Consider the following 25181-nt stretch of genomic DNA (forward strand, 5'->3'; position numbering starts at 1 on the left):
CTGTAAGACAGAGCTGTTCCGCCTGGCCTTTGTTTCGGGCTCAGTCCCTTATGTTTCCTTCCCCTTATGGTTTTGATGAGGCTGCATTTTAAATTGCATTTTAACCTGTACAGTGGTACCTCGGGATGCGAACGGGATCCGTTCCCGAGCCCTGTTCGCATCCTGAATGGAATGTAAGATGCGATGGTGCATCTGCGCATGCACAGGTCACGTTTTGTCGCTTCCGCACATGCGTTCTCCGTTACTTCTGGTTTGCCGCAACCCGAAAGCGCTCAACCTGAAGGACATTCAACTCAAGGTATAACTGTATTTTAAATTGGTCCCCCCCCCCGCCACCCTATTATGTTTTTACTGTAATTTTACTGTTGTTAGCCGCCCTGAGCCTGGCTCTGGCCAGGGTATAAATAAAAATTATCATTATTATTATTATTATTATTATTATTATTATTATTATTATTACAGTGGTACCTCGGGTTACATACGCTTCAGGTTACATACGCTTCAGGTTACAGACTCCGCTAACCCAGAAATAGTACCTCGGGTTAAGAACTTTGCTTCAGGATGAGAACAGAAATCGTGCTCCGACGGTGCGGCAGCAGCAGGAGGCCCCATTAGCTAAAGTGGTGCTTTAGGTTCAGAAGAGTTTCAGGTTAAGTACGGACCTCCGGAACGAATCAAGTACTTAACCTGAGGTACCACTGTATTATTATTATTATTATTATTATTATTATTATTATTATTATTATTATATAAAAACGTACTGAAACATGAAACATTTTTTTAAAAAACCTTCCCTGTACAGGATTGCCTTCAGACGGCTCAGGGGTCGGATAACTCCATACCCCCCAACATTTCTCCAATGGAAATAGGGACGTGCTAAGGATTGTGTTGAAAAGTTGGGCATGGTGGCTCTTCCTTGGGAAATGGGTCATTTCGGCTCCTCCCTGTCACAATGCTAGCGTTGACACAAACCTGTGCTTTCCTTTGCCGAAAACTCTCATGGGATAAAGGATTAGGGCTGATGAGCAGTTGCCAGATGCATCACGGAGGTGACTCATTCATTGTTGCCAGGAGAGAGAGCCAAGCTGGGTGGAGGGGTGGGGAGTCAGAAGGCATTGACTACAGCGCTATATGGAGTTTATGATTACCATTCCCTGTTGGGGATCCCAGTTAATTCACTCCAAACATGTCCTCAAACTAAGGTATGACATCATCTTCAGGGACTCGTCTCCCCGCAGTCCCCCACAACAGCTAGGCATGTGTTTTGCTGCAGAAACCACGAGGGAGAGTCCGCGTGAAGAGAGAGCAGGGAGGAAACCAAACTGGAGGGCTTAACGAAAAACCAGGGCGTCCGAGGGAGACGCTAGTTTATTGGTGTTGAGGGACAGATAAAATACTTCATCTCATCTCCCAGCTGCTGTGTGACCCAAGTCTTGTCTATGTACCATCGCCGGCCTCGAAAAATGTATCCAATTCCACGTTTTTTATTTCGGTTTGCAAACTTAATCCTTCTGCGCACTTTCCCATTTGACGCATGCAGAGCTCATCTATGTTTTATAATATATATGAAGTTTTGTTTTTTAAAGGGCCGGGTACTGACAACCTTGGCAGTGTTCCAAACTGAACCAGTGCCCGCCATAATGCCTGCACAAACTGACTTTGCATCGAGGGAGTTAAGTCGGGAGAATCGAGCCAGCACTTGTCTCGGACGCTAAATGGCACTGGCTTGCATATCCGTTTTGCATGCCGCCATCTGTTCAGTGTTGATCTTCACGTCAGAAAGAACTTTTCAAGCCCCTCTTTCGTTTTAGAGGGCCGTTCTGCCGAAGAAGGAAATGAGCTGAGGTTCCCTTCTGCTCGTGTGCATCATTAGCAAGAAATATTTGCAAATGTAAGCTACTGGGCCTATCAGGTTACGCAAACCGATCTGTGCACCACCCCAAAGAATGGCCCTCCTTTCGATCCAGGGGGCCTACCTTGCAAACTGAAAAGGAAGGTATTAAAAGCATTGTGTGGTATAGTGCTATTCTATGCTAGGTGTTGCAAACAGATGGGGAAGAAAGGATATTCAGTTTTTCTACAAACCAATGCACTGCAGTCATGATTTGGCCAGCTGGATGCAGCCCACCACCTGTGGACTGTAGCCTTCCCAACGTTTCACGAGCCCCTTTCCTCAGCAGCCCTAGGAGGAAAGTGGAAGTGTTATTATTATTATTTGTTGAGTTTATATTCCGCCCTATACCCAGAGGTCTCAGGGTGGTTCATAGAAAACATTTTAAAATGATGTGGTTTTGCTACAAATGCTTTGTCCCAATAGAAATCAGAGGATCTTAATCACTTTTTCCCTCCTGAAAATCTTGTTTGGGTAAACAATGTTTTGTTGCACTAGGGCCTTTAGTCATTATCAGGAGGGGATGTGGGTGGCACTATGGGTTAAACCACAGAGCCCAGGGCTTGCCGATCAGAAGGTCGGCGGTTCAAATCCCCGCGACGGGGTGAGCTCCCGTTGCTCGGTCCCTGCTCCTGCCAACCTAGCAGTTCGACAGCAGGTCAAAGCACAAGTAGATAAATAGGTACCACTCCGGCTGGAAGGTAAACGGCGTTTCCGTGAGCTGCTCTGGTTCATCAGAAGTGGCTTAGTCCTGCTGGCCACATGACCCGGAAGCTGTACGCCAGCTCCCTCGGCCAATAAAGCGAGATGAGTGCCACAACCCCAGAGTCGTCCAAGACAGGACCTAATGGTCAGGGGTACCTTTAGAGCTGGAAAAGACTGTTGGGGTCATCTAGTCCAATTCTCTGCAATGCAGGTATCTCAACTAAAGTCTTCATAGCAGATGGCCATCCAACCTCTGCTTTAAGACCTCCAAGGAAGGAGAGACCACCACCTCCTGAGGGAGACCATTCCACTGTCAAACAGCTCTTAACGTGAGAAAGTTCTTCCTGATGTTTACTCAGAATCTCCTTTCTTGTAACTTGAAGCCATTGGTTCAGGTCCTACCTTCTGGAGCAGAAGAAAACAAGCTTGTTCCATCTTCCAAGTCTCAGCCCTTTAGATATTTGAAGATGGATATCATACCTCCATTCAGTCTCCAGGCTAAACATACTCAATTCCCTCAACTGTTCCTCATAAAACTAGGTTTCCAGACCCTTTGTCATCTTGGTCTCCATCCTCTGAACGGGTTCTAGCTTGTACATCAGGTGGGGCAAACCAGCTCTGAGTGGGTTCCTCGACATCTGCCCCCAAGTCCTGCTCTTATGGCACCTGGACAGTTAAGTCCAGTCAAAGGCGACTATGGGATTGCGGCACTCATCTCACTTTTCAGGCCAAGGGAGCCACCATTTGTCCACAGACAGTGGGTGGTGCTGTGGTCTAAACCACTGAGCCTCATGGGATTTCCAGTCAGAAGGTCGGCGCTTTGAATCCATGTGCTAGGGTGAGCTCCCGTTGCTCAGTCCCAGCTTCTGCCAACCTTACAGTTCGAGAGCATACCAGTGCGAGTAGATAAATAGGTACCACTGCGACAGGTTAAATGTCGTTTCTGTGCACTCTGGCTTCCACCACGGTGTCCTGTTGCACCAGAAGCGGTTTAGTCCTGCTGGCCACATGACCCAGAAAGCTGTCTGTAGAAAAAGGTCGGCTCCCTTGAACTGGAACTATACACTGGTTTGGTGACGTGACAAGGAGCTTGGAATCCTAATTATAGGGTTTGTTGTCTGATTTGATGTATTGATTTGTAAACTCCCAGAGGAAGGATGAACCAAAGGATATCAGGATCTATTGGTAGATCCATTAGCAGGCATTTCTGAGCCCGAATTGTTTAACAGTAGCAAAGAGGATGTGCAAAAGGATGGTGTCCTCAGCCCTGTTCCAGCCCTGTAATCATAAACCTAGACTCAGAATGTGCTCAGAGACACACTTTGCTTTGATTCGGTATCTTTCGCACCTGGTTCTGCATTGTAGAGCTTGGGTAGACCTAATGAAAAGCTGAGAAGATCCGCTAAAGGGCAAGACATTTTGGAAGGCACACGGTTTGTGTCATACAAAAAGCGATATCACGGTTTATAGTGCGAAAGTGTAACATCTCCTCCCAAAAATAGACCAAAAGAGGAAAAGACTCTCCGGCCTTTTGGTATGTCGAATTGTCATGGTTTCCAAAATCAGCAAGGCTGGCAGGCGAGATTTCTCCCCTCGTCCCTTTCCTGTTCTATCCCCTCAGTCCCTCGGCACACGCAGGTGTTCGTTGCAAAACATGGCTTGCCTGTTCAAACAAGATGTTTGTGCCAATCTCTGTTTCTGAGCCTAAAATACTTGTTTAATTTTTTTTAAAGAAAAACAGTAACCCAGCTGGGGGAAATTCTTTACATGCACCTCTAAAAGAAAGCCAACTTCTCATTTGTCATTATGGCAATGTTTCTACTTTGTTTAAGAATACAAAGTCAGCAACCTTCTCTTAATGTTTTGAGGCTAGGTCATTCCTTTCCCGTTGTTATTTATCTTGTGAATAACATCGTTTCCCCCCTAGGATCATTGATCATATTGTTATGGGCCTTTGTGTCAGATTTCTGTGAGGGAGGCGATCATTTTGGGTTGCCTTGAGGCAATACCAAGACAGAACCTTGAACTTGACAAAAGACCTTCCATAGGTTAGGTTCCTGGTGGTCTACACAGAAGACCCTCTTCCCCTTGTTTGGTTAAAAACCTGCCACTAAGAAAACAAACTATCAAAGTCATGAAATGGATATATATTAGGCCACACCAACTGTGCCTTGAATATGACTTCTGTGAGCATTCCGAGCTGAAATATTGGAAGAGAACCAGATTTACAATCTGGAATATTTTTTAGAATATATATATATATATAAATAGAACAAAATCTTCAAAGCGCTTGAAGTAAATGAGCATGTGTTTCGCTAATGCATTTCCTGTGCCAAAACCAAGGACCATTTGCTAGATGGCCTTGGACAAGACATCTCCATAAAAAAATAAAAATACCAGTACTTAGAAGGTCATTTGCTCTCTGTGTGCAATGTCCGTGAGCTTATAAAGCGTGTTGCAATTCGGTGATAATAAAAGCAATGCACAGTTTGGTCCACGAGGTTCACAGCAGCATTGTATTTCTGCTAAAATATTTAATTTTGTGAATTAGCACAAAATTATTCTCTAGCTACACATTGTACTGTGGGACACAGGTGGCGCTGTGGGTTAAACCACAGAGCCTAGGTCTTGCTGATCAGAAGGTCGGCAGTTCGAATCCTCGTGATGGGGTGAGCTCCCGTCTCGGTCCCTGCTCCTGCCAACCTAGCAGTTCGAAAGCACCTCAAAGTGCAAGTAGATAAATAGGTACCGCTCCGGCAGGAAGGTAAACGGTGTTTCCGTGCACTGCTCTGGTTTGCCAGAAACGGTTTAGTCATGCTGGCCACATGACCCGGAAGCTGTACGCCGGCTCCCTCGGCCAATAAAGCAAGATGAGTGCCGCAACCCCAGAGTCGGTCACGACTGGACCTGATGGTCAGGGGTCCGTTTACCTTTACACATTGTACGTGCATTCTCTTTCCACCTTGCACACAATTGGGATTGCCAACGTGGCCCCTATGGGCACAGTGGTGCCTTTGAGGACTTTCCCTGGTGTCTACAAAGCCTTTAAGACACCCCACCCACCCTTGTCACGAGGCAGTGAGGATCGGTACAATTTTTCTCCCTTGCAAAGTACATTGAACTGAAGAGGGAAGATGGAAAGAGGAGGAACAAAGCTGAACGGTGTTACCTCAGGTTACAAACACCTTGGGTCACAAACACTTCGGGTTACAGATTCCACTAGCCCAGAAGTAGTACCTCGAGTTAAGAACTTTACCTCAGGATGAGAACAGAAATCGTGCAGTGGCAGCACAGTGGCAGCAGGAGGCCCTATTAACTAAACTGGTACCTCAGATTAAGAACAGTTGCAGGTTAAGAACAGACCTCCAGAACGAATTAAGTTCGTAACCAGAGGTAACACTGTATGTGCTTTTTAGGACTCAGATTTGGCACCCAAACAGCTGAAGAGAAAACAGCAGCCGAGGGGGTAGCTCAGCTTCTTGAAAAGCTTGTCATTGTCTAACTGCAATAAATGACTATATGAGGACCAGTGGGGTTTTTTCAGGGGGGACGCAGGGGTATGCGTACTCCTAAACATTTTATGAATCTTTGTACTTTTGTCCATTTTATTGTATTTATTTTTCCTGATTTGAACTATAAAATGGTGATTTTATTGAGTCAAAATGAGAGCACCCCTAAACATATATATATATTTTTAGGGAAAAAGCACTGATGAGGACACTCTTCATCCATTGCTGTCATCCTAGGCGCTAGCTGCATAGCAATACCTCTGAAAGCCAAACGCTTTGTCTGAGATCTCTTCAGCCCTTTCTTCTCATTGCTGAATGGCCTCAGGTCTTTTGGGACCAAACGGCTTCCAAGTCGTCTCTTTCGATACAGCTTGATGGTTCCTCAAATGCATTCTGACCGTGCAGATAAACAATCATGGATAGAATTCTACAGGAATGTGTTGATAGTGCGTGAAAACAGGCGAGATCCAAGGATCCGCAGGCACGCACCTCCAGGTGGTGGAGATGACAGGTGCCATCCTGATCCCTGGACATCTTCGCTTGGTTGCAAGTGTTGGATAAAGGGACCCCTGACCATTAGGTCCAGTCATGGCCGACTCTGGGGTTGCGGCGCTCATCTCACTTTATTGGCCGAGGGAGCCGGCGTACAGCTTGCAGGTCATGTGGCCAGCATGACTAAGCCGCTTCTGGCGAACCAGAGCAGAGCACGGAAACGCCGTTTACCTTCCTGCTGGAGTGGTACTTATTTATCTACTTGCACTTTGACGTGCTTTTGAACTGCTAGGTTGTCAGGAGCAGGGACCGAGCAATGGGAGCTCACCCCGTCGCGGTGATTTAAACCGCCGACCTTCTGATCGGCAAGTCCTAGGCTCTGTGGTTTAACCCACAGCGCCCTACCAAACGCTAAACAAGATGGACCTTGTTGTATTCCAGAAAGGCAGATCTTATATTCTCTTGGAAACTTACAGGGAAGCAGAGTAAATTGGGGAGCATTTCTGAGAGCTCTACTTTTCGCCCTGTGTCAAGATTTGCTCACATGCTATTAGGATTAGGGTCTCGGTCTGAACTATTGTGGAGTAAACGAGAACCTTGTGTGCTCAGCTCAGTATTTCGTTGCTGCTGCTGCTGGAAAACAGTCTGCAAGCGATGGAACAGCTCATGTGCTTCTGATTTGCCAGGGCCCATTTTGAATATGAGGCCAAGCCCATTCAAAATTGTTTCTGAATAAGACTTTACTCACTAATTGACTGGCATGCCGCTGCTGCCCTTAACCTGAAACCACACACAGCCCTCAGAACAGCACAAGTGATTCAGGAATTGTTACCCTGTTACACTGGGGTAAACTTCCTTTTGTAGCTGCGTAGGTTCCAGGCAACCAAACTCGAAGAAAACATTTCTGTTTAGAACGTTTTGCAGCCGAATACGGACGTTGTTAAAGAGCAGCAGCCTTAGGTGGAGGGGCTCGCTTGGGTGGGAGGGGGGCAGCCTGTTTGGTTTGCGTCTAAAGAAAAGAAACAAAGCTGCAAAACGATTTAAATAAAAGCAGATGTTTTGGACGGGAACGAGAACATGTTTGGGGATACACAATGCTAGACGAGTACAACATCGATGAGTAATTCGGGGATTTTATTCAGCATGTCTGGACAACTTGATGAGTTACTAATGGTTTCTCAGGCTCAGATTGCACACAGTGGGGGCCAAACCTGATTGCTCAAACCTGGGTGTGCCACAGTTTTTCGAAAGGAAGATGTGGGCCCCAAAAAGTCCCAGAAGAATCTTCAATCAACCTTCAAGGGAGATACTAAAAGAAAGACAAGCAAGCACAAGAACATCTCTCCCACAACCCAGGTTATGCTATGGAGACACATGAGGCCACCATCTTGCTAAGCAGGTCTGGCTCTGGTCAGCATCTGAATGGGAGACTACCTGGGAACCACATGCATGGCCTTGTGGGTTACATGTTCGTAGAAAGGTGGCATGTAAATGTAATAATAATAATAATAATAATAATAATAATAATTTCCCCAGTCACTCCGGGCAGCTCCCAACAGAATATTAAAAACACAATAAAACATCAAACGTTAAAAACTTCCCTAAGCAGGGTTGTCTTCAGATGTCTTCTAAAGTCAGATACTTGTTTATTTCCTTGACATCTGATGGGAGGGCGTTCCATAGCGTGGGCGCCAGTACCGAGAAGGCCCTCTGCCTGGTTCCCTGGTTCACTTCCTGCCGTGAGGGAACTGCCAGAAGACCCTCGGAGCTGGACCTCAGTTTCCAGGCAGAACGTTGGGGGTTGAGGACACTCCTTCAGGTATACCGGGCCGAGGTCATTTAGGGCTTTAAAGGTCAGCACCAACACTTTGAATTGTGCTCAGAAACATACTGGGAGCCAATGTAGGTCTTTCAAGACCGGTGTTATATGGTCCTGGAGGCCGCTCCCAGTCACCATTCTAGCTGCCACATTCTGGATTAGTTGTAGTTTCCGGGTCACCTTCAAAGGTATCCCCAGGTAGAGTGCGTTGCAGTAGTCCAAGCGGAAGATAACCAGAGCATGTACCACTCTGGCGAGACAGTAGGCAAACAGAAGGTTGCAACTCAGTGGTAGAACACATGCCTGTCGAGCAAAAGATGCCCAGTTCCATCCTTGACATCTCCTGGCAGAGCCAGGAAAAGACTCCTGTCTGAAACTCTGGAGAACAACTGCTAGTCATTGTTGGCAACACTAAACTAGGCGGGTGGATGATCGGACTCAGAATAAGTCAGCTTCAGTGTTTGAAATTTGCCAGCTGCATTTTGTACCTGGCTATCAGCCACTTGCAACCAAGCGAAAATGTCCAGGCAGGAGGATGGCACCTGTCGTCTCCACCATCTGGAGGTGCGTGCCTGGGGATCCTTGGATCTTGCCTATAGATCTGCGGTATCTTATCTGCGGTATTTTATCTGCACAGTCAGAATGCATTTCAGGAACCATCAAATTGTATTGGAAAAGACGACTTTGGAGTCGCCTGGCCCAAAAATGATAACTAGGCACTCAGTTTTTGTGACTGTAACCCTGGCTTAGGGACGCGGGTGGCGCTGTGGGTTAAACCACAGAGCCTAGGACTTGCCGATCAGAAGGTCAGTAGTTTGAATCCCTGCGACGGCGTGAGCTCCTGCCCCTGCCCACCTAGCAGTTCGAAAGCACTTCAAAGTGCAAGTAGATAAATAGGTACCACTCCAGTGGGAAGGTAAACGGCATTTCCGTGCATTGCTCTGCCCAGAAGCGGCTTAATCATGACCCAGAAGCTGTGCTCCCTCGGCCCATAGAGCGATATGAGCGCCGCAACCCCAGAGTCGGCCATGACTGGACCTAATGGTCAGGGGTCCCTTTACCTTTTAACCCTGGCTTAAGGAGCCATTTGGTGCCTATCTTATATATCACTGGTCGGCTTCCATTGTTTCCTGCAGACAAGCTGCTTATTTAGTATTCAACCTGATTTGCTTACACAAAACTTGCATGGTGCTTAGCCTGTATCCAATCTTTATGGGGCATTTCTTCTTATTTGTTTACAGGGAACTTATATGACAATGAGCATTCAACCCGCTTTCGTCCTGTTTTGCTTACAGTGGTTTGTATTGCTTATGTTCCTTAGGAAGAAATCTAAACAAAGATGCAGGTTTATAGTGTTGCTCAGGAATGCTAAGAGGCTAATAAAATAAAATAAAAATCAATGCTATTGTGAAATCAGTGGTTAGCAATCCATGGGGTTTTGAAAGGTTCAGTGTGCCATTTTGATTCCAATTGTACCTAAAACATAGACCCAAACTTGCTACTTCATCTCCAAAATAATCATGGTTACTGTATCTTCAGAGATGTCCAAATACAGAGGCTTGATCTAGACACACAAGAAGCGATTCAGTTAAACGCATTGTAAACTCATACAGGGAAATCCGGTAGGGAAAGACAGGACCCTAACAGCGCCATCTGGTGTCACAGTGTTATATCGCATATACAACGCGTATAAAATGCTTTTTCTTTACCAAGCTAGCTGAATCCAGAGAGAACAAAGTGACAATTTCACACACACCCCAAATCAGTGGCGTAGCGTGGGGGGTGCAGGGGGGGCCGGCCTCACCGGGTGCAACATCTGGGGGTTAGGGTTAGGGGGCGCAAATCCATGGGTTAGGGGGCGCAAATCCACAGGTTAGGGGGTGCAAATTACTTGCCTTGCCCCGGGTGCTGACAACCCACGCTACGCCACTGCCCCAAATAGTAGATAAACAATCTCTACAGTTTAACCTGTTTCATCCCTAAATTTTCATGATAGTTTCTTATCCTTGGGAGAGTCTTAGTGTTGACCTAGTGCTGTTATGTGAACAGCCCTGGGACTGGGTGCTGCCGTATTTGGTGGAGCTGATGGAGCATGTTGGACTGCATTTCATAAAAAATGCCCTGGATCATATTTCTTACATTTCTTACATTTCCTGCATGTCCAAGAGATCTGGCCATAGCTGGAGCTTTCCCTCTTCAAGACCTGACAGAAAAGAAACCTTCCAGCCCTTTATTGATTTCATTTTATTTTATTTATGAACGGCTTCTCCTGTGCTGAGACACCCTGAAGCAATTTATCAATAAACACACTGACAATGAAAAACAATTGGGCATATGTTATAGGAATCCCAAGGTCTCAAATATAGTATAAATGTTGGTAATTGCACAAGGTAAACACACATACATAAGTATAGAAACCACAGGTCTAAAATAGTACAGGAAAGCCATCCAAAAGCCATCTTGGCTCTCCTAGAGACTCTCAAAATTTCCTCTGCCTCCTTAATCCCCCTAACCCTATATCTATGAACCTCCTTTGTACTAATTGTCATTGTTTGCCCAGATGTTCTGCATTGAGGGATGTCTGACCGGGAATCCTGGTTGTCTTATCAAATGCTTTTTTTGTGTGTAAACTGTGTCTGGAACTATGTGAAACTTGCTAAATCCTCAGGACCTGCCTGAGCCACAGTAACCCCACCTTATGTGTGATGTAATTTCTGACAGTTTGTATAGGGGGTGTCCTTCTTCTCCACGCCAAAATGCAAACCCTTAAATGAGATGTTTCTTCTTGGTTCTGGATCTCTCTTGCCTCCTGGCTAGGAGGGGAGGGAACTTCTTTTGCAACAGAAAAGTAGAGATCTGCCTTGCTTTCGCTGGATCCTGCCTCCACCCATTCATTTCTGACCAATCGTGGATATAGGGGACTCATCCCCTTGGGGAGTTGGGCAGCAAAAACCAACCACCCCAAATTTTCTATATCACATACAATTTAGACACAGACTGGGATAAGGGTAAAGGCTTGCTGAAAAGGGGAGAAAGTCTTCAATAAGGGTCAAAAAGATAATAGAACTATCCCCTGCCTGATACGTAATGGACCATTCCAAAAGGCAGAAGCCACTACCCTAAAGGCCTGATTCCTACATTGTATGGAATAGACCTCCTGATGAGATGCTATTTAGAAGAGGTCCTCTTCTGCAGAGTGTTGTGACTGGTGAGGTGCAGAAGAGGTGAAATTATCCTGTAAGCATTCTGGTTCCAAGCTGTATAGAGCATTGTGCCTCTTTCCTCACTCTCCCCTTCTCCAAACTTAGGATTCGCTCCTCAAACTACAGCTCTGTCGGCACCCCTGAGAAGGACTCACCACCAACCCACCCTCTAGATGTAGCTTCTGTATGGTACTAAACTATGGCACCATGCTATCTAGGGAGGAACTGGATGGGAGAAGGAGAAGGAGAAGGAGAAGGAGAAGGAGAAGGAGAAGGAGAAGGAGAAGGAGAGAGCCAGCAGACTACCAGGGTATGTCCGAAATAATCTCCAGCTGTGATGATCTGTAATCCTTCCTAGGTTTTCTTGAAATACAAAATGCAGAGAGAAAAAGAAGAAGCCCAGCAGATGGAGGAATAGGAGAGGATGGTCTGTGCACCGGGAGGACAGAAAGTAAATGCTTTTAACATTTGGGAGCTGGCTTCCCCAATACGAGACGTTGATTCAAAATAGATGGCAAATGAGTTAGGAATGATGCGTTGTGCACAGGTGCTGCCAGCAAAACAGAATTCCAAACCCAGTAGGAACGTCTGGTTCCCTAAAGTGCATCTGGAGCTCAAATGAAGAAGGCCATTGTGTTTCCTGAATGAAGCAGTCTGTCAACAAAACCCAGGGAGTGTGTGTGAGTGCGGGGGGTGGGGTGGGGGGGTGGATGCTGTGGATGTTGGGACTTAATCGTTCAGGCCCAGAGTCCACTTCTAGGGCACACTGTCGTTGCTGCATGCTGAAAACCAAATGTCATCTGATTCACTCCAAAGAGGCTCCAAATGCCAACAACAGGCTGCCTGCAATGTTTGTCAGTGAAAACCCCACATATCGCTGTGGCCCGAAAAAAGAGCCTCCGACACCCTAACCTGCGGGTTCACGGTTTCAGCAAAATCCTGACGTCTTCTGACTCACTCCAAAGTGGTCTAAAACATCAGCAAAATGTTTTGCTGAGAAAACCCTATGTTTCACTGCACCATCAAAAGCTCCCCCCCCCGCAACGTTTGGCGGTGAAAAGCGCACGTTTTATGGCTCCCCACAAAATGAGCCCTTGGCGCTCTAACCCACAGAATGTTGGCAAAAGTCTTGCAGCAGCCTTTCGCGGCGAAAACAATGTCGGGTTTAGCATGACCCTGTTACTCTGGTTAGGGTGTCAAGGACTTCGTTTTGGGGCTGCTGCAGAAAGCTGGTTTTTAGCCGCAAAAAGCTGCTGCAAGACCTTTGCTGACTTTTGGCACCATTTTGGAGTGAATCAGACGACGTTGGGTTTTGGGTTATCCTATGATCCCCTGGGTTTGAGCATCCATTTATCCATGGTGGGGGGCACTGCAAAACACATTTATTTTGCTGCGAAACACTGCAAAACGGTTGTAAAAAATTGGCACCAGTTTTGAGGGGATCCCAGATTTTGGGTTTTGTAATTAATGACGCCGTAGGCTTGGGCTGCTATCCTAGAATCTACCTGCAGTGTTATGATGTATTCTCTTAATGCAGCACTTCAAGGACCTTAATTCTCCTATTTCCCTGCATTTCCACAACTTCCTCAATATGCGTTTTAAAGATTTCCTTGCCATAACTTTAAAGACCTCATTAAACAGCTGCACTTGAATGTTTGTATAAAGATGACTATTGGTTAAATGTTTCCTCTATATACTAACGCCATTAGAAAATCCGGTTTTATTCTACTGGTTCAGAAAGTTCTTGAGCTTTTTAAGGCAGACCCCAAAATCCGGATGAGCAGTGAACAGTTTGTTCTCTTGCCTTTCCACTTAACTCAGTGGTGGAATCAGGAACAGACTACTAACCACAGCAGCTGTGCATTGATTTTAAGCATGACGTATTTAAGAATAAAAATATACATTTAGACAGCAATTCCATTGGACCATGGGGTTGTCCTCAAGAAGTTGCCAACTGTTTTATGTTTTAAATGTATTTCTGTGCTGCTGATGCAATCTACTTAAGGGTCAGGCTGTGGCCCAATACTGAGTCCTGACCCACCAGCTAAAGACAGATGGAGCAGTAGTTTTCAAGCTTCCTACATTTGGAGAACTCTGTCTACCAAGAATTCTCTGCTCAGGAACGTCCTGCAGAGTATCAGATGTGACAGGGACGATGTCAAAGAATGGAAGAGGGAGCACAAATTGCTGCAATTTGCATTCACGTCCAATGTCAAAAAACCGAAAGCCACACATGTGAATACAAACAATATTCTTTCTTGGTGGTTTTTGTTTTTATCCAGAAATGCTATGTAAAGGATGGAATTCTTTTCAACTTTTTCTTCTTTTTTAAAAACATTTTCCTCCCGTTGGAGTTAGATTGCTTTTAGCCACAGACAATAGCAAGACCAAGAATGTGGGTTTCAGCAGAAGCCAAACTTCAGCAGAATAAGGTAAATAAATAAATAAAATAAAGGTAAAGGACCCCTGGATGGTTAAGTCCAGTCAAAGGTGACTATGGGGTTGCGGCACTAATCTCGCTTTCAGGTTGAGGGAGCCGGCGTTTGTCCACAGACAGTTTTCCGGGTCATGTGGCCAGCATGACTAAACCGCTTCTGGTGCAATGGGACACCTTGACGAGTGCCAGAGTGCACAGAAATGCCATTTACCTTCCCGCTGCAGCTGTACCTATTTCTCTACTTGCGCTGGTGTGCTTTCAAACTGCTGGGTTGGCAGGAGCTGGGACAGAACACCGGGAGCTCACCCCATTGCATGGATTTGAACCGCCAACCTTCTGATCAGCAAGTCCAAGAGGCTCAGTGGTTTAGACTACTGCGTCATTCTTGTCCCTTCCAGCACAATAGAAGTAGTTTGAGATGAACACAGGAAGGGATGGAAATCGCTGCTTCCTAACATCTGTTCTGGTAGGCATGAACTGACAGGGTGCCAACCCATTCCGCCCCCTGCCAGTAGAAAGCCCATGTCACTCTTTCCTTCACTAAGTACTTACTCTCACTTAGATTGCCTTTAATAGGGTTGCCATATGTCCAGACATTACCCGGTAAGGGGGGAAAAGCTCAAATACTTTGGGGGTTGTCTAAAAAAAGCAATTTTGGTGGCTTCCTAAAAAGAAAGCTCAAATAAAGCTCCTGGTTTTTACTTTTTGAAATGTGGCAACCCTGTGAGTTGCCCGCTGGAATAGACAGCCCTCTCCAAGTTCTTGAATTTCTGGCATTGCATACGAACACAAACACCTCAACACATTTATTTGTAAAGGGCATAAAAGGTAGGCGAATATATTATTTGAATACAAAGGAATCTGAAGAAGTATTGTGACTTTGTGACCAAAGGAAGAATCAGCATCGCTTCCAGTAAAAGCAAATTCTTTGTCATGTGTCATGTCATGTGTCATGTGCAGCAATTGTCTATCTCAGGTCAGGTTTTGAATTTGATTTATTTCATCACAGGATCATTAAAAGACTGCATTTCCATAAGACCAACCAAGACCCTCTGGTTCCCCAACCCCCTTTGAGGCTTTTTGCCACCCAACATTCTTCTTGGTTCTGTGCAAACCCTTTCGAGAAGTTTTGACGTGTAGATTTACTCCCGAGTAAGCTTCAACAAGATTCCACCTGGAATGCTGAAAATTGCACATTATAGAAAATATGGTTTTATGAAGGCCTAGATTTTTCCAGACCCTCCAAGTGTCCCTATTTTCCAGGGATGTCCCTGATTTAGAGAAGCAACCCCGGTTTCTGATTTGAACCCGGAATGTCCCACTTTTCCTTAAAAGGTAAAGCTAAAGGAACCCCTGACTATTAGGTCCAGTCGTGATCGACTCTGGGGTTGCAGCGCTCATCTCGCTTTACTGGCTGAGGGAGCCAGCGTACAGCTTCTGGGTCATGTGGCCAGCATGACCAAGCCGCTTCTGGCGAACCAGAGCAGCGCACAGAAACACCGTTTACCTTCCCGCCGGAGCAGTACCTATTGATCTACTTGCACTTTGACATGCTTTTGAATTGCTAGGTTGGCAGGAGCAGGGACCGAGAAACGGGAGCTCACCACATCGTGGGGATCTGAAACACCGAGCTTCTGATCGGCAAGCCCTAGGCTCTGTGATTTAACCCACAGCACCACCTGCGTCCCTCACTTTTCCTTAGGACACCCCTATTTTCATTGGAGAAATATTGGAGGGGATGGAGTTATCTGACCCCTGAGCCGTCTGAAGGCAATCCTGTATAGGGAAGATATTTTCATTTTTGATGTTTTATTATGTATTTATATATGTTGGAAGCTGCCCAGAGTGGTTGGGGCAATCCAGTCGGATGTGCTGGGCATAAATAGTAAAATTATCATTATGGAACGGGACATCCCTATTTTCATCGAAGAAATGTTGGAGGGTATGAGTGTCCCTATTTTACAGGGACAGTCCCGGATTTACAGAAGCCATCCCGGTTTCTGATTTGATCCCAGAATTTCCTTAGGACGTCCCTATTTTCATTGGAGAAAAGTTGAAGGGGATGGACTATATTGCAGTTCCGTAGTGTGTGACTGGCAGCTCCTAGCCATTCAGGAATCCTGAGGGCCTAGCAATTAGGAGTGGTCCCCCCTGCCCCACTGAAAAATATCCATTATTTTTTTTAATGAAATAGAATCCTGTATTTGTTTCAACAATATTTTTAAAGTGGAGTGTGTGGCTTAGTCACTGGAACCGTGTTGTCAATCTATAATGGAAAACAAGCAACCAGCAAAAGGTTTATAAAAGAAAACAGAACTACAACCAAGTTTTCCCCTCTAAAATTTAGATATAAATACTCAGAGAACTTGATAGTTACACGAACGATCACATGGCAACTCAGTTCACAGGCTGTTAAGCGTTTGTTTTCCAACGTAGTTCGAAGTGATAAGAAAATGACTCAGTGGACAAAATGAGAGGCGGGCAAGATGCAAAAATCATTTGTTTGTGCCATTGCAGGAGAAAAAATGTTGCTTCGGCTTAAACTCCTTTTCCACACTGGCTTCAAAGATTTCCATTATGCTTTCCAGTAAATGAGAAAATCCATGAAAGAGAAATGTAAGCTCTGACATTTTTAGGCAGGTGGGTGACGTAATTGGTTTCTGCTTCTGGGCTCACTATGCAATCCACGTAAAGGCACATAAGTTCAGAAGGTCTGCTCTGAGGTTAAGGCACTGGGAATAAAGAACAAAAACAAAGGCAGCAAGCAGTCCCCATAAATTTCAGCTGTACGATTACGGAATGACTTGTTCTAGAGTTTTATCAGAAAAAAGCATTGGCCTCGTATGTTGCCTTGGTCTTGGCTGTGCTGCTATATATATATATTTGTTTAGAGTGAAAAGAGTCTGGTCTATATTCCTCTCACAACTGACACTAAGTTAATAGTCTTTGTTATCCAAAATGTTGGTTTCATTCACAAGTGTCTGGCAGGAAACGACACTTTTAAAAATTATGTTCTTTTCGCAATATACTGAGGTTTCAATTTATAACATTTTGAGTCACGCAAACAACAAAACTAGCTGGTTGTTAAAATATTTTTTCTCCTTAAATGCACGACACAACCTTTCTTAAAAGCGTAAATGAGTAAGTCTTCAAGATAATTGAAGGACAGGCTTTGTGTTTTATCTCCAACTTGGAGAAGAAAACTATGTTCTAATAAGGAAAAAAAATAGCTCCTTTGCCTCCAATGCTTATTTCGTATATATCTTCCTTGCCTCTGTGAGCTATAACTCTACACAAACAATGGTCTGTGACTTATTATGAAATAACTTCCATGATTCATCGGGGTGGTGGCATGAAAGAATCATTGCTAAGAGCCCTAGATTAAACATTTTAAACGCAGGGCCGAAATGTGGAAGCAAGCTGTGTCGAAATCAGCGCGACTTAAGAGTGACTCTAAATGCAACATGTGGCTAATGGAAAGTGATCTCACAAGATTGTCCCAGTGCCATCTAAACTGATGTTGCCTGGGCTGTACTTGAATGCCCAGCCCCCCAAAAGCTCTAACAATTATCTTTTCGGGGTGTGTCCTGGTTTTTTTTTTTCTTTTTGAAATATGGCAACCCTAATTCAACTCTCTCCTTCAAACAGGAAGATTCTGTATAGGAAAGCTTTTAATATCTAAGAACTATTGTATTTTAATATTTTGTTGGAAGCCGCCCAGAGTGGCTGGGGAAATCCAACCAGGTGGGCTGGAAATAAATAAACAAATCATCATCATTATCATTTTATTATTATTATTTATTATTATTATTCTGTAATGGCAGCCAATCACAGAAGTGACTCCACCTTTCACACGAGGCTCCCAATGACTAGTTAGGAGCGTGTTTTGATGTGCCTAAGGAGTTTCTGCACAAATGGTTTCTCGTTGGCTTGACATGAATGAAGACACCCTTGTGGGCTTCAGAAGTATTAGACGAAAGCACTGTACAGTGGTACCTCGGGTTAAGTACTTAATTCGTTCTGGAGGTCCGTTCTTAACCTGAAACTGTTCTTAACCTGAAGCACCACTTTAGCTAATGGGGCCTCCTGCTGCTGCTGCTGCGCCGCCAGAGCACGATTTCTGTTCTCATCCTGAAGCAAAGTTCTTAACTCGAGGCACTATTTCTGGGTTAGTGGAGTCTGTAACCTGAAGCGTCTGTAACCCGAGGTACCACTGTAATGATTTTTTTTAAAAAAAGTAATAGAAAAAACTGTTGGGAATGTAAAGGGTTGCTGCTGTGTGGTCTTTAACCATACGGTGCTAAGATATGCTTAATTAAAACTCCCTTCTGGGTCTAGAAGGAGTTCAACACAACTCACTAAGGGGAAGATGGCGCCACTCTCTATCCCCTGCTATTTCAACACATTATGGAGTATTCAAATCCGCTATTAACATTCAAGCAAAACGTATGATTTGATAGCCCTCTTTCAGTAAGATAGAGCTCAAAACAGTTTGTTGTTTAGGGAAAAACACACACACACAAAAACCACATTTTATTAATAACTGTTATACCTTTATTAAGCAGAGAAAATCCAAGGTAACATGGCATGGGCATTATCAAAACTGTACAACTTATCAGTTATAGATTTTTTTTTATTTGGAGATACACACAAATTACAGAAACAAAGACAATGGGGTGCTCATACTGGCCACGGGGATTTAGCAGGTATATTTCTCCCGCTCAGTTAAAAAAAGGTATATCCTTGTATATATATAAAAAGGTAAAGCGTATTGTGTTTTGGAAATGGCAGAGTCCGGATAGCGATTCAGTTGCTTCATGAACACCCCAGGACAAATGAACAAAACAGGACAAGAGTTGCCTCATTAAAACAAATCTACACTTATTCTCACACACTGTGCAAACCGAGACAGGCGGCTTCTGTGGCTCCTCCATTCATTCCAAAGGAATACCATTGGAATCCCATCCCATTGGAATGCATGGTGGATGCCAAGCCGCCATACCTGTTGGATTGCACTTACAATCAGCAGTAGGGTCTTCTTTTGAAGCATGAGGTAGATGCACATAGAAAAGACAAGAACACATCATCATAAACATTTCTTTTTGGAGGGGGAATCACCATACAATCCTCTTTCGAAGTAATACACAGAATTCTGGACTCGGCTACATTCGTCACAATAATACGTTTTGAATGCGTTATAAACATCCAACACCAGATGGTGCCAGAGAGCAAAAAATGAGTTTATATGGATTTTTACATGGACTTTTCTTCTTCTCTTGTAACATATTTAATTTTCTACTTATCTATAGCATTTTAAACCTGCTTCTAGATCCACCCTCTGGGTCAACCATACACAATGCGTGACATGTTGACTTTACGCGACCTTAAAGTAACAGCTGTTCAATGCAAAGATGTCTGGAAAGTCAAACGTGAGTGATTAGATACTGTAAGGGCAAAACAAGGAAAGTACTCTGGTGTGTATGCCGGTTCTGGGAGGAGAAACAGCTTGACAAGTGAGAAATCATTTCTCCTGAAACCCTAATCCTGCCTTCCCAATTTTAGTAGCTTAAGTGGGACTGGCAAGCATTGTGCAAAGGCAAGTTGATGATAAGGCAAGCAAACAAGGAATATGAGGAGCTAATTGCTATAGTATAAAAAATCCAATATCTTGATCTGTTAATGTATCTGAAACAGGAAATGAGCTATGTATGTCATAGGGTATGAAAGGAGGAGGAGACGAAAAACAGGATGAATTCTTTCTATCTGTGTCGGTCGGGAAAGTGTTGTGAGGGACATGCCTTGCTTTTTATCGAGGGTGCCTGAAGAGCAATCAATGGCAAATGGTGGTAACAAAAGCTGATGTCTTAAAGCTATCTGACAAATTCCAAATTAACAAGTTGGCCGGGCATTCACCTGATAGTCTGTGAAGAATTCAAATGTGAAATGTCTGCACTTTCAACAAAAATATGCAGCCTATTAAAACCAGCCTTCAAAACTGGAAGGTAGCCGACGCAAGAGCAATTTTAAAAAGGAAACAGGGAGGGAGAAACCAGGAAATCAGAGACCTGTCTCCCTAGCCAAGTAAACTGTTAAAAGATGATATTAACATTAAGTTTGTTGGATATACTGAAGAACAAGCTTTGTCAAAGAAGAATCAGTATGGCTTCTGCAAAGGAAAGTCCTGCCTCACTAACCTCATAATTACTTCGAATTCTAAACCCTGTAGTTAGAGGTGACCCAGAAGCTATGATATGCTTGAACTTCCAAAATCATTCTGAAATGTGAAACTCAAAATGGAAGAAATTTCCTTTCAGACACACTGAACACACCGAGGTGCAGGCTGGCCACTTGCACAGTTTAACACAGGCACCCCCAAACTTGGCCCGCCAGCTGTTTTGGGACTGCAACTCCCCTCATCCCTAGCTAACAGGACCAGTGGTCAGGGATGATGGGAGTTGTAGTCCCAAAACAGCTGGAGGGCCAAGTTTGGGGGTGCCTGGTTTAACACTTTGTCAGTGAGACAATGCAAAGTTCTCAAAAACACTACTATACAACATGAAATAAAATAGCAGACAACATCAAACATGAAAAGAAGCTTGCAGGAAATAATAAAGGACTTCAAAACATAGAGCTTACATCTGTAGCATAAAAATAGATTTCAATGGCACTGGAAGAAACCATTGTTCTCTCTTATGGCAAAGGTATCTGTTCATAAATTCCCTTTCTCAGTACATGCCTGGTTTATTACAAAAGCTTTACTCAGCCCTCCACTGTTGCTAATATAAGGACTTGACAGCTCACCCTGGAAAACAACAGCAATACTTTGGACCAAATGGCTTTGTGGTTTACACCCTTTACCAGTGATGAGCACAGAGGTGCAATGCAGGTATGGAATTCTCTCATTCACAAGAACTTCCTTTTAATTTCCAAGAATGGATCCAAACCACGCATGAAATGCACACATGCCTTTTGCTCCTCCAGTCTAATGGAGCAGCCCATGGGAACCAGAGCTGTGCTTTATGCATCCTAGTGCATGCATTTCTCTGGATGCGTAGACAGCATAAATTTTTTAGGGATATCATTTGCATCTGGCATTTGCTCTACTGTCAATTAACCAACAGGAATTTTCCATTAGCTCCATAACTTTCCATTTAAGTAAGTATAATAAAAAAATCAGTATATAATAAAGTGAGCATTCTGAAGCATTAACAATTAAGTGCATTGCGGTCAATGAATTAATTATAATCTCGAACATAAGCCTAGAAAAATGTCGTTTCTCTGCTTGTAAATATTGCCTGTTTTGGTTTTGTATGTCTGTAAATATAGATCCAGGTTTTCAGAGTCAATTTTGATAGAAATATTGATAATGCAGCATCTCTTTCTCTCAAAAATATACATTTAATTATTTTACACAAAAATGTAACCTTTCATTCCAACAACCAAGTTTATAATACTTCCGATAATATCTCTGGTTTTAATAAAATCTTTGGGGGGGGGGGAGAGAGAGAAGGGTTAGAAGAGGGCAGAGAAAGAGTGTATAAAACCGTAGAATTCACAGTAACTGAAATTAAACATCTTATATAAAGCCACTTATATTTAAATATATATATATTTATATTTATGCCCACATTTAATGTAGTAAAATATAGCTATGATGGACTTAAAAGACTCTAGTCTTCTTTGAAGACATTTAAAGGTTTTCATACATAGAATATGATTATCTAATACATTCAGCTGAAGGTTAGGCAAAGCGCATTCTTTTTAAATACACAGGTAGCATATTGTTTATCCAGATACCTCCCACTAATCCAACCCCGCAAACACTTTTGAGAATGTGAATTATGTAAGTTCAAATTTATTTATTTTTGATATATTCCGAAAAGGCCAAGAGCCTTTTTATCTCTCGGTTCACCAGCCCCTGTGAAGTTTTGTCACCTTTGCCAGTGTAAAACCCAATAGGCTAAAAGGGTGGTTCAGGTTAAGGGCAACAGAGGAAATGGCCCTGTGTTATATCTAGGCAGGGCTTTCTCCCCAGCTGGAACGTGCCACAATGGCGTTCCGCCACCTCTCAGATGGGCCCTGGAAGCGAGGGGAGAGATCTGACCTGCTTCAGCAAAGCCCCGCTGTGCTTCCTGCTACAGCAAGGCCAAACAAAACAAAAAAGCCATATCCATTGAAGGTTATATGAACTGTTTGCAAAGGGAGAATATCTCTTACTTTGTTTTCAAGGAGGAAGATTCAGGAGACTCTGTTTCAGCTCACAAAATGACAACTCAATATTCCTACAGTTTCAAATTGCAACCTTTGGTTTTCATTTGGGAGGTACTTTAAGGCTAGCGGGAGGCGAGAGTTATAAAAAATATTATGAAAATTAGTACCGGCTTGCTCTTTTTTGCATTCCAAATGCTACTTTGGGAGATATCCAATTGCAACGTTGCGATGACTAACAAGCAACTGGATACAAACCATAAAGGGGCTTTTAAGGAACCCTTCCATTCCTATTCATGGTGAGTCATACAGAACAATTAGCTCGATAGTTTTCTCCTCTCGACGCTTAAAAAAAAAGAAATCACCACAAAATTTTGGAAAACTTAGAAGAAGCAAAGAATGAAGTTCTGACCTAAGAATTTTCGATAACAGTAAGCTAATTGTAGATTATATACAGCAAAAAAGACAATGATATCTATGTATATTTTGTGGACCAGTCCCAAAACACAGAGCTGTAGTTGTCTCCACATCACAACTAGAAACACTTGCACTCATTGGCAGGTCTAAAAATGTGCTTCTAGATCACTGTGAATCAAAAACCCCCAAAAGGGTTAGTCCTACAGCAAATAGGACCATGTTTATTTATATTTTCCTGAATTTTGGCAATGACCACATTTGCAGAAGTATATTCAGGGGCCAAAGGTTCAAAACTGGTCCATAACCAAGCCCACCTTGGAGCACACAAGTGCTCACCATTCACATGTGGCTTTACTATTACGTGCAATAACCCCAAGTTACAGCCCCATGGGCTGTACGGACGCAGTATGGACGCAGCACTTGGGGCATATACAGGTACCCCTCATTCACCATAATTTCAGGGAAGGTTCTGCACACACAATGGAAATGCTCGTAGGAAGTAGTGAAAAGAGAAGCTGTTGTATGTGCAGGAGCTGCACGTGCACATTGGCACCATGTGGCTTTGCATGCAAACTGTATGCAAATTGCTGGCCTACTTGTAGCAGGTGGCAGACACTGTACTGTAAAAGACTTTTGGGCTAAGTCCTGTGCAAAGGTTGGTAGCTCCAATTAATAAAAAATAAATTAAGAAACTGAAATGGCACTAAGTGTTGCATTATGCTTCCAAGCAGGCTTTGGGATGGATAAACAGATGTATACGGAAGTCATCAGGCGTCCCACATGCCATGTTATGTATGGAAACATTAGTTTCTGTTTGCTAAAGGATGGCACAGGCAAATCCCTGATGTGGCGGACAAGATAATGGTGGGCCAAACACAGCACTGAGTTAAGCTCAAAAACCACAGAAACGATCAAGATGTATATATTGCGATAATGGCAACGGGTAATCCTCTGCGCTGGAAGCTTTCTCGTTCTGGTGAGGTGGAATCCCCAGATCAAACGAGACAGAAAACAAAACCTTTCCCCCCAGCTTATGAGACTGAAATCCCTTTACAGACACACCTCGTGTCTCCTTGACATTTGCGGAACCTAGTGCTTATGATTCTGTAAAGACAATGCAGCATTTATGGCGGGGGAACCGGCTAGCGTCTCACGTCGAGAGCCTGCAGATGTTTTCTGCGCAATCCACAGCTGCCTGCAAATAGTAGCTTTGTCGTGTGTGAGCCTAGAGCATGCTGCAAGAAGTTCGAGGACCACAAAGGAAATCCTTCCTCGTTCTGCCAAAGAATCCAAACCAATCCTTTCGAAGCGAACGGCAACAAACAGCTCCTTTTGAACCTCTGCTCCCCTACGTGGTTCCGGGGCCTTGCGTCATGTCCCCTGGGTTAGGCTGCGCTGCTGCTGGAACAGGGGGTGCTTTGTGTGCTGCCGATACTATGGGCTGCACTGCTGTTTTCAGAGGCCGGCGGGGATGTGGGGACCGGCTGTCTTGCTGCCGGTTCTCCTGGAGGAGACAAACAGGAGGGGAGGGAGAAAGAGTTAGGTATTACAAGGAACATCTCCACAATCTTCTGGCCATCACAGTTGGGCTGGATGACCCTTGAGGTTCTTTCCAAATCTACTAATTTGTGATTCTAATTTACATATGTGCATATCATTCATATCCTGCTATTGTTTTAAGGAGCTCAAAGACAGCATCCATTTTGTCCTCGCAACAGCCCTGTGTTAAGAATATAGGACTGCCCCAAAGCTCAACAATGCAAACACAAGTCTCCCTGGTACAGACTTTTCTAGGTTCTGTCTGCTGCACTGTATCACAGTGACCCTTTCCCCCATATTGAGTAAAATGAAAAACTGTGACTTATTTCCACAAGAGGCCTCCAGAAGGGATGGGATAGGAAGGAGTAGAAATAGGGAAAAATCTCAGGGGTCTGACTGGAGACATGAGAAGGGCCTCATCTTTCTCGTGAAACACTTATTTGAGGGACTAGATTAGGAATGATCTTGTGGGAGGTGGATATGCCAAAACACTTATTTAAATGTGTTAAGTTTTATTGGCGTGAATCCATAAAAACACCTACATTTCCTGCAATGCAGATTAGAATTTAGTCTGATGCTTTTTTGTAGCATAATGTACTGCTGTGCCTTTTAGCAGAAAGCCCTCTATGAAATTACTGGGTTCATGCCACATTTTGGGATTTTTCTCAAGTTCCTCACTTGAATGGGTCACTTTATCCTGTATGTACTTTATCTAACTGTAGGTCCTTCCCCTTACATTGCAAAAGCCATCTCTGTAAGCGAAAAGCCATTTTTTCTGGAAGCTGGGGGTGGGGAGCTTCCCGGCACTAAAAATTAGGAACATTGAGTGCCGGCTGGGGGGGCGGGGAAGCCACCCTATTTCCATATTAAACACAGAAAATACAGTTGCTTCCATTCCCTTAATAGGGCCCCTGCAAGCCTCTGCCAGGAAAGTGCTCTGCAAACTGCAAAACTGGCCTAT

General features: G+C 44.1%; 1 protein-coding gene across 1 annotated transcript in view; it reads right to left on the reverse strand.

The window, feature by feature from the left end:
• Positions 1-18587: 18587 nt before the first annotated feature.
• The window catches only part of TGFBR3 (transforming growth factor beta receptor 3), a 143145-nt gene continuing 136551 nt past the window's right edge, over positions 18588-25181 (reverse strand). The window contains exon 17 of the mRNA XM_081914167.1: positions 18588-24185. Within this exon, the coding sequence (XP_081770293.1) occupies positions 24067-24185 (119 nt within the window). The 3' untranslated portion in view covers positions 18588-24066. The remainder of the gene's footprint in view (positions 24186-25181) is intronic.

Source organism: Podarcis melisellensis, assembly GCF_964234715.1.
Source record: "Podarcis melisellensis genome assembly, chromosome: 6".
Lineage (NCBI taxonomy): Eukaryota > Metazoa > Chordata > Lepidosauria > Squamata > Lacertidae > Podarcis > Podarcis melisellensis.